Source organism: Sturnira hondurensis, unplaced genomic scaffold (assembly GCF_014824575.4).
Source record: "Sturnira hondurensis isolate 20B ecotype Veracruz unplaced genomic scaffold, ASM1482457v3 Scaffold0016663, whole genome shotgun sequence".
NCBI classification, from domain to species: Eukaryota; Metazoa; Chordata; class Mammalia; order Chiroptera; family Phyllostomidae; genus Sturnira; species Sturnira hondurensis.
In genome coordinates this window covers 14,410,017-14,422,407 of record NW_028089294.1, presented here as the reverse complement: position 1 = coordinate 14,422,407, position 12,391 = coordinate 14,410,017, and the positions used below count along the sequence as shown (strand labels likewise).

Sequence of the window (12,391 nt, the reverse complement as noted above, 5' to 3'; positions counted from 1 at the left end):
GTCTTCCAACCACGAGTGTCTGGTTAATGCCGAATGCGTGGCTCAGCAGCCCATGCTGTGGCGCTCCAGAGGCAGGACAAGTGACTGGGCTGGAGTGGCGGTGGCAGACTCTGTGGAGGGCTAGATGCTCATGCCAGGCCTTGAGGGCCGGTAGGTTTGGGGTAGATAGGAAGACCCCCAACATGTTGCATGGTTCAGGAAAGTACCCTTAACCCGCAAAGGGACTCCTACTCAGCTGACTCCCATAGTTGTAAAGGGAATTAATTATTGTTTGTGATACACTTTAAGATCCCGTCGATGAAAGACCTTGTATAAATGCAAATTATTATTATTGTCATTAAAGGTGCTAGATGTCTGGCCTGCAGGATAATGCCCTGTTTTTTAGCTCTGAGAGGAAAGAGGTTGAACCCCAGGCAGAGAGTTCACTCTGGTTGTCTCAGAGCAATGGCAGGAAGAAGGAGCTGGCCAAGGAGGGCTTGGCCCGTGGCTGTGGAAGTGAAGCCAGAGTCAGCATGAGCTCCCTGCTCAGATCCGCCCCTTGGCCCCTGCAGGAAGCAGCCCTTCACTAGCATAGGAGCTAACCCTGAATAGGTGGGTGTTTGGTTGTCCGGTGCTCTGAAGGATGGAAGGCAGATGACCAGGGTGGATGTTGGCCATCCATCCTTGAGATCCTCTCTGGAGACCAAGGCGGAGATGTATAGGAACTTCACACGTACAGTGCCTCTGACGATGATGATCCAGGCTCCTGAGGGCACCCTTGTAGCAAAGCACAGGGGAAGGGTCATTTATTAATTACTGCTTCTACTTCAGAAACTGCCTCCGGCTAAAGTGGTTGGATTGATACCAAAGCAATAATAAGAGTAGTGGATAATAGTATATTAGACCTGGAAGTGAACTTGGAAGCCAGCCCTTCACTTTACAGATGAGGCCTCTGGGACTCAGAGTGGGGAGGTGCTTGTCCAAGGTCACAGAGCAAGTAAGGAGCAGAGCCAGAGCCACAGCTCGGCCTCCCCACTTCCACTGCGTAGCTCAGTTGTGTTGGGATGACAGTACCTGCCATTCTGTAGCACTTTGCAGATGTGGGGCTTCTACGTCGCAGGGACCTTCTGGGGCCCATGATTTGGAGAACACTATGGTGCCTCCCACGTGCTGCTGGCAGATTGCACGTGCCCTTCACTCTCATTCTCTCCCTCCTCCCAGACACCCAGGGCTGGCCTCGCTCTCCCAGGGTGAGTCAGCACCATCAGGAAGCAGATGGACAAGCAAGAGGGAAGTGGGTTCATCCCTGCTGTCAGTCGCTATCACAGTCACAGCTCTGCTGAAAAGCCACGCTAAACGGGCCTTGGAGAGGGATGGGGTTGTAAGAACAAGTATAGGTGGAACAGGAGTTGGCAGTAAACAGCTTTCGAAGTTCACTACCAGGTTGTTGGTAATTCCAGTTTTAATGGAGGAAACTGAAAAATAGCTTAGATGTTTGGGCAGGGGGAGGATCACCACATCAAAAAAAATTTAGGTATCACCTATCTGGCTCCATTGTGTAGACGAGGAAACAGAGGTGTGACTCAGTGTCATGCAGCGAATCGGAAGGCCTGAGCCCTGGACTCCCCACTTGCCCACCAGTGCTCTCCCCACTGGAAGTCCTGGCCGGGTGAAGAGAGCGTGCGCTTTGAGGTCGAGCAGCTCTGGATCATTGGTAGCATTGCCACCTGTGAGAGGCGTGATCTTCAAAAAGCTGCTCTGCATCTCTGAATCATAGATTTCTTATCAGCAAAAAGAAAGAGAATAATACCGAACTGGTAGTGGGCCCACCAGAGGAATAAGAAAAAATAATACAGAGAAAAGCAAATCCCACGATGTCTGGCATGTGTTAGGCACCTCCCTTCCTTTACACTCCTGGCCTCCAGACTTTCCCACAATCCACAGGAAGACGAGCATTTTCTATGCTAATCCAGTATGTGTAACTCAAACAAACGTTCCACAAAATACTACTCATCCTGCCCTGCCTGGTGTAGCTCAGTGGATTGAGCGCAGGCCTGCGAACCAAAGGGTCACGGTTTGATTCCCAGTTGCGGTACATGCCTGGGTTGCAGGCCAGTTCCCAGCAGGGGACGCATGAGGGGCAACCATACATTGATATTTCTCTCCTCCTCTCCTTCCTTTCCCCTCTAAAGATAAATAAATATATACATTTTTTTAAAAGAAAAAAACTACTCGTCCTTGCCAAATGTCCTTGCCTCACTCAGCTTTTATTGAATTTTACTTCAGTGCTGTTCAGGACCCACTGGACTGATTGCACAGCACTTGTGGATCACACCCACCATGCGAACAGGACTCTCTGGCACCATGTGTGGCTGTCACTCATCCACACCAGATGTGTTTCTCCTTTTCTTTCTGTAACTGGCACGTGGGGCCACAGAGCTGCCTGTCCATGGAATACGTGGGGGCCCTGGGCCCATGCCAAGTAGAGTGAGCCCTACGGACCAACAGGGCAGAATGCCCGCCCCACCCTCTGCAGCACACCTCAGCATGATCGAGAGGACCCTGAGGGTCCTCCACCTGCCCGCAGTTGTGCCTCTTCCTGCCAGGCAGCTGTGGACCTTCCCCACACCCCCGCCCAGCTCCCAGCGAGGGCCAGGCACTCCAGCAGGGAGGGTGGGCCCCTGGTTTGCTCTCCCATGGAAGAGTTTCTTTATTTGCTGCTGCTTTTCTACCTATAGGCCCAGAAAGCCAGGCATCTGGGGAGATTATTTCAGCTGCCAGGCAGGGAGATTAGAGTGAAAAGAAGAGGCACTGTGGCTGTCTTGGTTGTCCCTCCTCTAGATCTTCAAGGGGTATTTGTGGACACCTGGCTAGGAGGGCAAATACCCCGAGTGCTGGAGTGACCACACACTGCCCCAGAGGCAGCCAGCGGTGGGGGGCATGAGCGCAGCCTCTCGATGCTGAGGTCCAGGGGAGAAACCAGATTTAGAGCCAGGCAAACAACACTCAAAAGCCCCAGAGAGACTCTCTGGGAAGGGGAGGGTGGTTGTGTGCCCCAGAGAGTTGATCTCCTAAGCGGTCTGTCAGTTCTTTGGGGGCCTGGTGCTTTCCTGTGGAGGCTGCTGCCTGGCAATGCTGAGCCTCAAGGCACCTCCCCGCCAGAGTGGGACCTGGGTGCTGGACCCCGCACTGGCCAGGACTCACGCTCAGCTCTGCTGGGGCCCTGAGCACTTCCTCTTTGAGGTCCATCCTTTGGATTTTCCCTTTTTGCTGACTAAGAAGGAGAAGGTAGTCCGTGACCTTGGCAGTGATTCACCAGCATCAGCAGGCGACCATCTTCTCCCCGGCAGTCCAGTGCAGATGGGCTGCAGGAGTGGAGGACTTGAGTTCCCCGCTGCCAGGGTACCTGCCACCTGAGGCACATCTGGCAGATGTAGATGGGGAAGCAAAACGACTCCTGGGCTGCGGATCTGCTCTGGGCTTCCAGGCCCCAGGCAGCACCATGCTTCTTAGTTCCCTGCACCTACTGTCCAGCCTCGGCCCAGCCAGGTGCACACCGTCATCTCAGCTGACCCCTCACCTCAGGACCCAGCCTTTCTCAGTGGCCACACTGTCACCTTCTCCTCCTCCCAGCCTCTCATAAGGTAGGTTCGTGATGGAAATAGCGTGAGCCTGAGAGTGAGGAGACAGGGAAGACTGGCTCACACTCTGCCTGCTAGCCCTGGGGCCTTAGGTTAGCCCCTGGGAGGCCTTCATTCATTCATCATTCATTTATTCATGCACCAACTTGACATTCTCCTGCTGGGGAGCCCCAAGGAAGGTGAGCACCATGGGCTTTAAGGCTGAACCCTCCCCAAACTCTGACCTCAGTGAGATCACAGAGAGACCTGTGCTAACCACTGGCATTATTGTTTGTGGTATTAGAGAGATAATCGACTTTTCTGGCCCTTAGGTTTCCCTTCTCTGTAATGATTGGATGATATGAACTCAGAGGTTTCTTTCCGTTACCAAACTCTATAATTCTAAAGTTCATCTTTAAGCTAGGTATTTCCATTTGCTTGAGAAATACTGAGCTGCTGTGCATTGGGCAGTATACTCGAAGGTAGGATGCAGAGATGGGTGAACATGACAATTGGTCCTGTCGTGAAGGAACCTCTGCTGGGGTGTGGGAGCATGGCTGGGACATGACAGACACATGCGCAAAGAGATGGAGCCCAGAGATGGCGGGCAGCCCTGGGGCTGGGGGTGGCTCTGGAGCCTGCGCGGGCAGCCCTGTCCCTCCCTCTCACTTGGCCAGCCGGCCCTCTCCTGCCCTCCTCCCCCTCTTCATACGCTTCACCCTTAATGTCCAGGGAGCAGAGCTGTCAGCAGCCCCTGGGAGCAAGGCCTGGCCCCTGCAGCTGCAGAAGCTGCGAGCAGCTCGGGCCCAGAGGGACTGGCCAGGCTCCAGGAGGCCTCCTTGGAGTGCCTCAGGAGGAGAGAGAAGTACTAGGTAATTTTGATCATTTTAGAAAAGCACTTAAAAATACCCTATGATTTAGATGAAGCCAGATTTCATCCCAATACTTTGATGTCTAGAAAGGGATCCCAGTTGGTTGAAGTCTTCCTGAACAGCTTTTGATTTAATTCAACACATACTGAGACTACGGTCTCAGACATATCACAGGCGAGGAGCCCGAGCTTTGTAAGACATAGTCTAGACACCAACCTCGGCATCTTGGACTGGAGGCCGGCCATGGCTGGGCTTGAGGTCAGCGGCCCCGTGTGCCATGGAGTTCAGCAGAGGGGAGATTGATTCCAGCTGAGGACAAGGGCCACTCCCTGACACTGAGCTTTGATATTTTGTTCTCAGAATGATATCAAGCCTTTGCATCGCAAGTGTGTTGATTTTCTTGTTTTGCAAGTTTGGGCCCCCTAAAAACGAACCAGGCCTGCTCAGGGGTTGGCGCATTTAGGGAGACTGAGTGTGTGAACCAGTTACAAGCTCTTGTTTGTTCCTAAAGCCAGGCTGACATGGCCCGGGGCACAGCTACAAAAAAGCTCCCATCGTGCCAGGTCTGCACGGGGGGCCTTCAGAGGGTTTGGGGTGAAGGGCACTGAAGTAGAACTGGTCTCTTTGTGGAGATCCCATTACCAGGATGACCCCTTTGACATGGGGAGAGTAACACCAGATGAGTCACTATTTACAGTGACCGTTCAGGACAATGCAGACGAGGCAAGACCACGAGGAATAATTAGCAGGCCTTGACTTATGCTATTTACAGGGCTGCTTGATTTTTCAGACCGCAATCGGTTTTCATATGGGTGATTGAAAACACGTGCCAGTTGAAGTCACTGCTGCAGAAGAAAACTGGAAAAAGAAACAAGCCTTAGATGTTTTGGAACTTGCCTCTATTTGCCAGAATGAATTCTGACTTGATTTATATGTTCTCATTTTCCTGACAATGAGGGTCGTGTCCCTGAACCACTTCTCCCGCCTGCTCCTCCCCGCTGCCACGTTGGCCTGACTCTGGCAGACATCATAAGGCTCATCTTATGATTGCCCAGAGAAGCATTTTTGAATCCCGGAGAGAGTCTACTTTTGGTACTGTTTTGGAAGATGGCAATTGTTTAGGCTCTTGCAAAATCAAAAGTCCTAAGTCAGGGAGGCTAAAGGCAGCAAGACCACAGGCTCCCCTCCACACGGCCATGGTCCTGTGGGAAGATGTGCCCCGGTGGCACTGGGACCAGAATGACACCAGCAGGTGTCTTCGCTGAACTCTCAGAGCTTGCTTTCCCACGGGCAAAACAGGAGCGTGGCTGCCGCCGTGCTGGCCAAAGTGTACCTCTATGGGCCCAGCTGTGCGCACAGCCTGCCCATGCAGCCCCTTCCCTCCGCCCTGGGTCCCCAGCCCCTTCCATCTGCCCTGATTTAACAGATGAAGGATCAAGACACAGTGAGGTCAAGTGGCTTACTCAAGGTCACATGGCCATCTTAGACCATAACAGGGTAGCACTTAGAGATCATCAAGTGTAAATCTTGTTGCAGGTAGAGAAACTGAGTCCCAGCGTCTGATGACATAACAAGCCAGGGCCTGGACTAGAACCCACATCTTCTGCCTCGTGGTTCAGTGTACTTTCCGCTTCCCCACTTTCTCCCCTTTATGATACATGCTATCGTGGACAGAAAAAGATCTATTTGAGGCCAATTTTGATACCCCCATTGTGGGTAATTAGAATCCCAACATTCTTTTTTTTTAATTTTTATTTATTGATTTTAGAGAGGTAAGTAGAGAGAGAGAGTGAGAGAGAGAAAGAGAGAAACATCGATTTGTTGTTTCATTTATTGATGCATTCATTGGTTAATTCTTATACGTGCCCTAATGGGGATTGAACCTGCAACTTTGGTGTGTCGGGACAGTGCTGCAACCAACTGAGTCAGGGCAGAGCCCTATGATTCTTAAACATTCACAGCTTCAGCCTCTTCCCCGACCCAGCCTGTGACCAGAGCCGCACCTGGAGCACACCGGCCAGCTTGGGTGTGCCTGGCACGTGGGTGCCTCTCACTGCAGAGCTCATCCCCAGATGCCATCGTATGTCACTAGCAGCTCCAGACTGGGTTTCAAGAGATGCACAGTGTCCCAGTGACTTTGGCTGGACATTCGTCCCTGAGATTGGCCGTCCCCAAGCCTCCAACTGCCAGCTCCATATAAGCCAGAGTGACCCAGGAAGCCACAGGGAAAGAATGAACTGAGGGCAATGGCCTTGGACCCTGTCTTTCCACGTAGAGTCCATCTGTCCCCTCAGATGCACAGCCTCGCCCTCTCAGATGCAGCTTGGTGACAGTCAACATCTGTCGATCGTCTGTTATGACAGGCACTTGGACCATATCATGTAGTCCCCACGAGGATCCCCCTTTAAGCTAGACATTCTTTTCCCCTTAGAGTTGGTGGAACTAAAGCCAAAGAGGGGAGTTGCTTGCCCAAGTGAGAGAGCCAATCAGGAACAGGGCCCAGCCTGGAGCCCAGGAGTGGTGGGCTCCGGAGCCCCCACCACACTGTCCTCCATAGCCTGCCACCTGCAGGGCCCTGGAGATCATCTGGCTCAGCTCCCCACTTTACATGTGATCCCAGAGCAGAGATTCACTCCTGGACCTGAGATCTGGAAGAGTAGACCCTCCAGAGTCTACTGAGCACCTCAGTCCCCCTGCGACCCGTGCTTCAAGGAGCTTGTCAGCCCTGCCCCCCACTCTGCCTCATGCGCTGAGGCCTGGAGAAGTCAGCACTGCTCCCATTCGTGGAAAACCCACCCAGCCACAGCCTGGGACCGTTCTTTCAGTTCTGTTCTCCCAGCCCGAGACCCTAGGACTGGCCTGGGTTCTGATGTTATGGAACCAGAGCAAAGGGACTGAGCTCCAGCCATCGGAAAGTAAGCTCCCTTCCAGTGTGAGGAGAGTGGGGGGCCTGGCCGGCCACCTGGGCCGGCTCCTGGGAGGTGAGGGGTCCTTCCCTCCCCACCCTGCGTCACACACTTTGTCTTTGGGTCAGAGAGTTTTTAAAAGGTGACGTAACTAGTGCCTATGGCAGGATATGCCCCTGGAAGCTGTCAATTTTCTCCAATATAAAAGTGAAATAAATGAAAATAGCACTTCAGAGAAATCTCTCTATGGGTGGGAGCCAGTGTCATTTTGCCTGCCTACCTCCTCCCCCTCCCGTGACTGGCCTCCTGAGGACCACTCAGAGGTGGTCACCTACTGCCGGTAGTCACCTATCGTGCCTGGGAACAGCACTTCTCCACGTGGCTTTCCCTCCAGGTCACGCAGTTGGCCTTGGCAGGGGAAGCCCAGGACAGAACAGGAAACTTCAGAACTTTCTGAAGGAGGAAAGAGCTTGCTGTCAGGCATACTCCCTCTCACTAAGACCTTTTGGTCTAAGGAGCTTGCACTGCTGCGGCCCCTTCCCCCAGAAGTTTCCAAGGAAAAGCTAAGCTCTTTTTTCCTCCTTCATGTTGTCTCTTACAAGCGTCACATCACTGTGGGCTTGTCCCCCCTCCTCTCCATGGGGAAACAGAGCTCAGGGCATCTCACTCCAGGTCCAGGGCACTTTGTACCCAGTCACAGTCCCCCTTCCCATGAGGACTGCTGTGGTGTGGTGCAGTGGGTGGGCTCGGGCTGTGGGGTCTTAAGTCTCAGAGAACGTTCAGCCAGCTCAGGACCTTGTTGAGCAAGATATGGGTGAAGGAGGGGACTTTGTCTTCCTTTCTCCCTAATTATTGGCATGAAGCTTGAGAGTGGACTGCATTTTCTTCTTCAGTACCTAAATATTTGCCTGCTTTCTGAGGTTTCTGTCTCCCCCCTTCTTAAACAACATATAACAGGCCCGCCCCTTGCACACTGGCAGCCTTTGGTAGTTACCTTCACTACAGCCCGAGAGGCCGCGCCCCGAGGATGGACTTGCTATCTGCTTTCCAGGGGTGGCAGCCGCCTGGCAAGTAAGACGTGTACACATGTGACACAGTGTCTGCATGCAGGGAGAGAACCCTGGTGACTGGGGAGGGCTTGACGAGGACAAGGGTATTTGGCCCAAGCATGAATAAGGCCCAGAGGTGAAACGTGGCATGTGTAACGGAAGAGCAAGTGGCCGGATAGTGAGGGGCGGAGGGTCAAGTGCTGGATTGTGCTCGGGCTTCAGGGAGTCTGGGACATCCCCCCATTGCAAGTAACATCTCGGTGGAGAGACTTACCAACAGCTTCTCTAGGAGGAGATCCTCAGCTTTCTTAGCTTCTCAAAGTGGGAGGTAGGGGAGGGCACAGTTTTTAGTGTGTCGTGGAGCCAGAAGGGGGAAATCACAGAGTGCCAGGCTGCGAGTTGGGGCAGCGAAGGAGGCCGGCACTCAGAGAGCACGTGACTGGCTGCGGTGGAAAGGAGAGGTGAACCTCGTATGCAGTGAGAAACAGGCTTCTGCAGCAGATTTGTTGAAGAGTAACAAGACTGAGAGCCAGAGGGTGTCAGGAAGGAGAGAGGACATTGGGGAGAAAGGGCATGAGCCTGCAGGGCGAACCCCCCACAGGGTTTAGGGAGAAGTGGGAATGGGGTGCTGTCACGGAAGTACAAATGGGCCAAAGCACTTCAAATACCAAACGCTGAGGGACACTTCATTTGGAACAAACACTGGTGTCAGTGACAGAGACAGCTAGGTCACAGGGCCTGGAAGTTTGGGAGAGAAATGAGAGCTGGGGCCCCAGCTTGGGCCGTTCTCTGCAGAGGGTGGTATCAGCCTGAGAGGAATACACTGAGCTGGGGGGCAGGGGTAGGGGGACACTGAGTGGAGGACAGAGGAGTCCATCTGAGAGTGGGGAAGGAGACTGTGATGCGTCACACAAAGGAGCGCTTCCGGGGGCAGGGAGCTGACCTTTCAGTGCTGCTGAGGGCAGTGGGGCCTAGGACCGAGAGAGCCGGAGCAAAGGGGTGAAATTCAAATACCAGTTTCAGTGGACTGGGTGTTGGGGGAGGGCGAACAGGTCAGGGGTCACCCACAAGGGCACTGCACTATGACCTGGGGATAGCCCTGGCCCACTGAGTTGCTGGAGGATCCCTGTTTGAGTTTTCCTGACCCCCAAGCACCTCTTTCCCCTCCTCACTGCTTCAGCACGGCTGCCTGTTGTCTTCCAGTTAGCCTCTCCCTCTTCTATTTGGTGCTCCTGCTCTCCCAGGGACCTGGAGCCCAAGCTTATTAGAACTGCAGCCTAAATAAAATGGGCTGCAGGAGGCTCTCCTGGGTGAGGTGCACAAGGCCTTTGCAGTACTGGTGACAAGTCTTGGTGTCCCTTCCTACAGGTCATGACACAGTTTGGGGTGAGCCACTCACAGGCAAGTGTGACTTCTCTGCTCTTATAAGAGTCAGGGGCAGAGGAAGGAGAAGTAGGAGGCAGGCCCAGGTGACAAGGGCACGGGCCGCCCACCCTGATCTGTCCGGCTTCTCCCTGCACTTACTGTTTTAGCTCCCAGCACCCAGCAAGGTACCCCATGCCCCCAAACCACTGCTCCTGCTGTGTCTTTCTCCTAGAACCCCTGCAGCACCTACCCTACCTGCTCCTGCACTGAGTACCCCGGGTCAGTGGCTCGTGGCCCCTCCATAAGTTCCCTAACCACCTCAGTTGGTGTCATGTTTGTGTCTGTCTCCTCCAAACCAAGATCTCCTGGGTGGCAGGTGCCACATCTGTGTCATCTCACAACCCCAGGCACCTCACAGAGTGCCTGCACAGAGTAGGTCCCCGTCCTGATGCACATGTAGACCCCACTCCAACGGATTCGAATCTGGGTGCCAGGGAAGCCCCACAGCAGGTGGGTCTGCCCTAAATCCCATCTTTGATGGGGGAAGATTCTCTTAGTACCCACCCGGCTTGCTTTCCAAGAGACCAAGCTACGTATTCGAGGTCTGTCCAGGTCTCCAGCCATGTAATATGAAAAACAGAGACCATTTATTGAAAAAGATACAAGAAACATTGTACATAGGACAATGACACCTCAGTCCCCTTGAAAGTGGGCATCTTGTGACCCCACACAGTTCTCCCAATCTCCGTCAGCTGTGCCATCCTATTTTTCGGAATCTTATTGGCAGTCTGAAATTTCTTCCCTTTCAAAGGTGATTTTAGTTTTGGGAAAAGCCAGAAGTTGCAGGACCCCAAATCTGGGCTGTAGGGGGACTGAGTCACCCGGGTGATTTGATGTTTCACAAAAAAATTGCACAAGATGTGATGCATCAGTGGGCGTGTTGTCATCAGGAAGCTGCCAATTGCCAGTTGCCCATGGCTGCGGCCTTCTGAATCATCTGAATAGTTTCTGCAGAGGGATTTTCAAGCTTGATACAAAATTTGATGCAGATTCATTGCTCTACTCATTCATTCATTTTGACTGTGACAGCCACACAGTACACATGCTCACTCAATGGCCTCTACTACCCCCACTGACTAGTACAGTGAAGTCATTATTGTTCACACATGAGCATTCCAGTCCACTCTCCTTGGCTGCCAGGTACATCGATGTTGCATAAACTGTTCTTGTTATATTAACAATGGCTGGACTTTTTCTGGACAGACCTCATGTGTTTGGAAATAATTGGAGACCATGGATCACTTAGAAACCCTTTTTATTAGAACCTCTTTGTCTGCATGAAGTCACAGGTCCAGTTAAGGAAAAAGTGCAGCCCTCCTGATATTCCAGATCGCCATGACGACTAGGTAGTTGGCCTAGACAGTCTCTGGCTTGTAGTTTGAACAGGCTTGTTTTAGGCCTGGGAAACAGTGGGCGGAGCCTGAGTACTAATGTCTAATAGAAATTGGCAGCCAGGAAGGTCTTTGTACAGGCCCTTTAAACATCCATGCGAGATAGCACAATAGTGAAATGCGTGTGCCTCCCTTGGAAAAATCCAGAAAGCTTTGCATCAGCAGGAAGGAAAATCCAACCCGAGATGCATGAACAATAAATAACAACTGTTCTGAGTTAGGTTGAAAGCTCTGAGTTGCACTTTTTTTGAGTTGTTTGTGCTAACCGCAATTTTTTTCTCCCCCACCCCCTTTCCCACCAGGGCTTATTTCAAAACCTTCGTCCCTCAGTTCCAGGAGGCAGCCTTTGCCAATGGAAAGCTCTAGGAAACACCAGTCTTGAGCAGTAGCCAGCCAGACTGCTGTGTCCACGCGCGTGTCAGCACACAGGGCCGCTGCCTGGAAGCCACTTGGAGTGTCTTCGTGGCAGCGGTCTGCTCGCACCACGGCTCGGCGAGCCTCGTCTGGAACCCACACTCGAGCTGGCTGGCGGGAACCCGTCCTCGAGTCCCCACCTCTGGTTGCTCCCTCTTTCTCTTTGTTTCCTTCAATGTGCTTCTTAGTTGGAAGAAATAAAGTCACAAAAGCCATGACGCAGTATTTTTCCAGGGAAAGTAAGACATCATAAATGCACACACCCTTGTTCTTTGTCTCTCAGACCTCTTTTAAGTTTTAAGACCAAACCCTCCTTTGCCTTGTCCACCCCCTGAAACGAGTGTCTTACGTGTGTGTGTGTGTGTGTGTTTCTTTTACACCCCAGCATTTCCCATTTGGAGCAGTTCCTCCATTGGAAAAGGTGCTGCCTGAATGAAACTGGCCAACCTGCACGGTGTCGGCTGTCCACTCAGCCAGGCCCCACGCTGGGGCTCCAAACAACGGGGTGCCAGCACCTCCCCGCTACTCCCTAGTGCATAGAGGAGAAAACTAAGGCCTAAGAGCTACAGAAAATTCCCCAGCAGAGGAGGGGTAAAGCTGGGAGTTGGGAGCCAGGCCTCTGTACCATCGCATGGCCCCCCTTAACTCCGACACCAGCTGACTACAGCCAGCCTGGCGGCTCTACAAAGTCCACAGTTTAGTTCAGCGTCTTTCCAGCCTGGAGGCTTTCACTGA

At 52.7% G+C, this 12,391-nt stretch overlaps 1 protein-coding gene across 2 annotated transcripts in view; it reads left to right on the top strand.

Moving 5' to 3' along the window:
• The window catches only part of BABAM2 (BRISC and BRCA1 A complex member 2), a 350,070-nt gene extending 338,198 nt beyond the window's left edge, over nucleotides 1-11,872 (top strand). For both annotated transcript variants that reach the window (XM_037066663.1, XM_037066664.1), the window contains one exon: nucleotides 11,545-11,872. In XM_037066663.1, the coding sequence (XP_036922558.1) occupies nucleotides 11,545-11,608 (64 nt within the window). In that variant the 3' untranslated portion in view covers nucleotides 11,609-11,872. The remainder of the gene's footprint in view (nucleotides 1-11,544) is intronic.
• The last annotated feature ends 519 nt before the right edge of the window (nucleotides 11,873-12,391 follow it).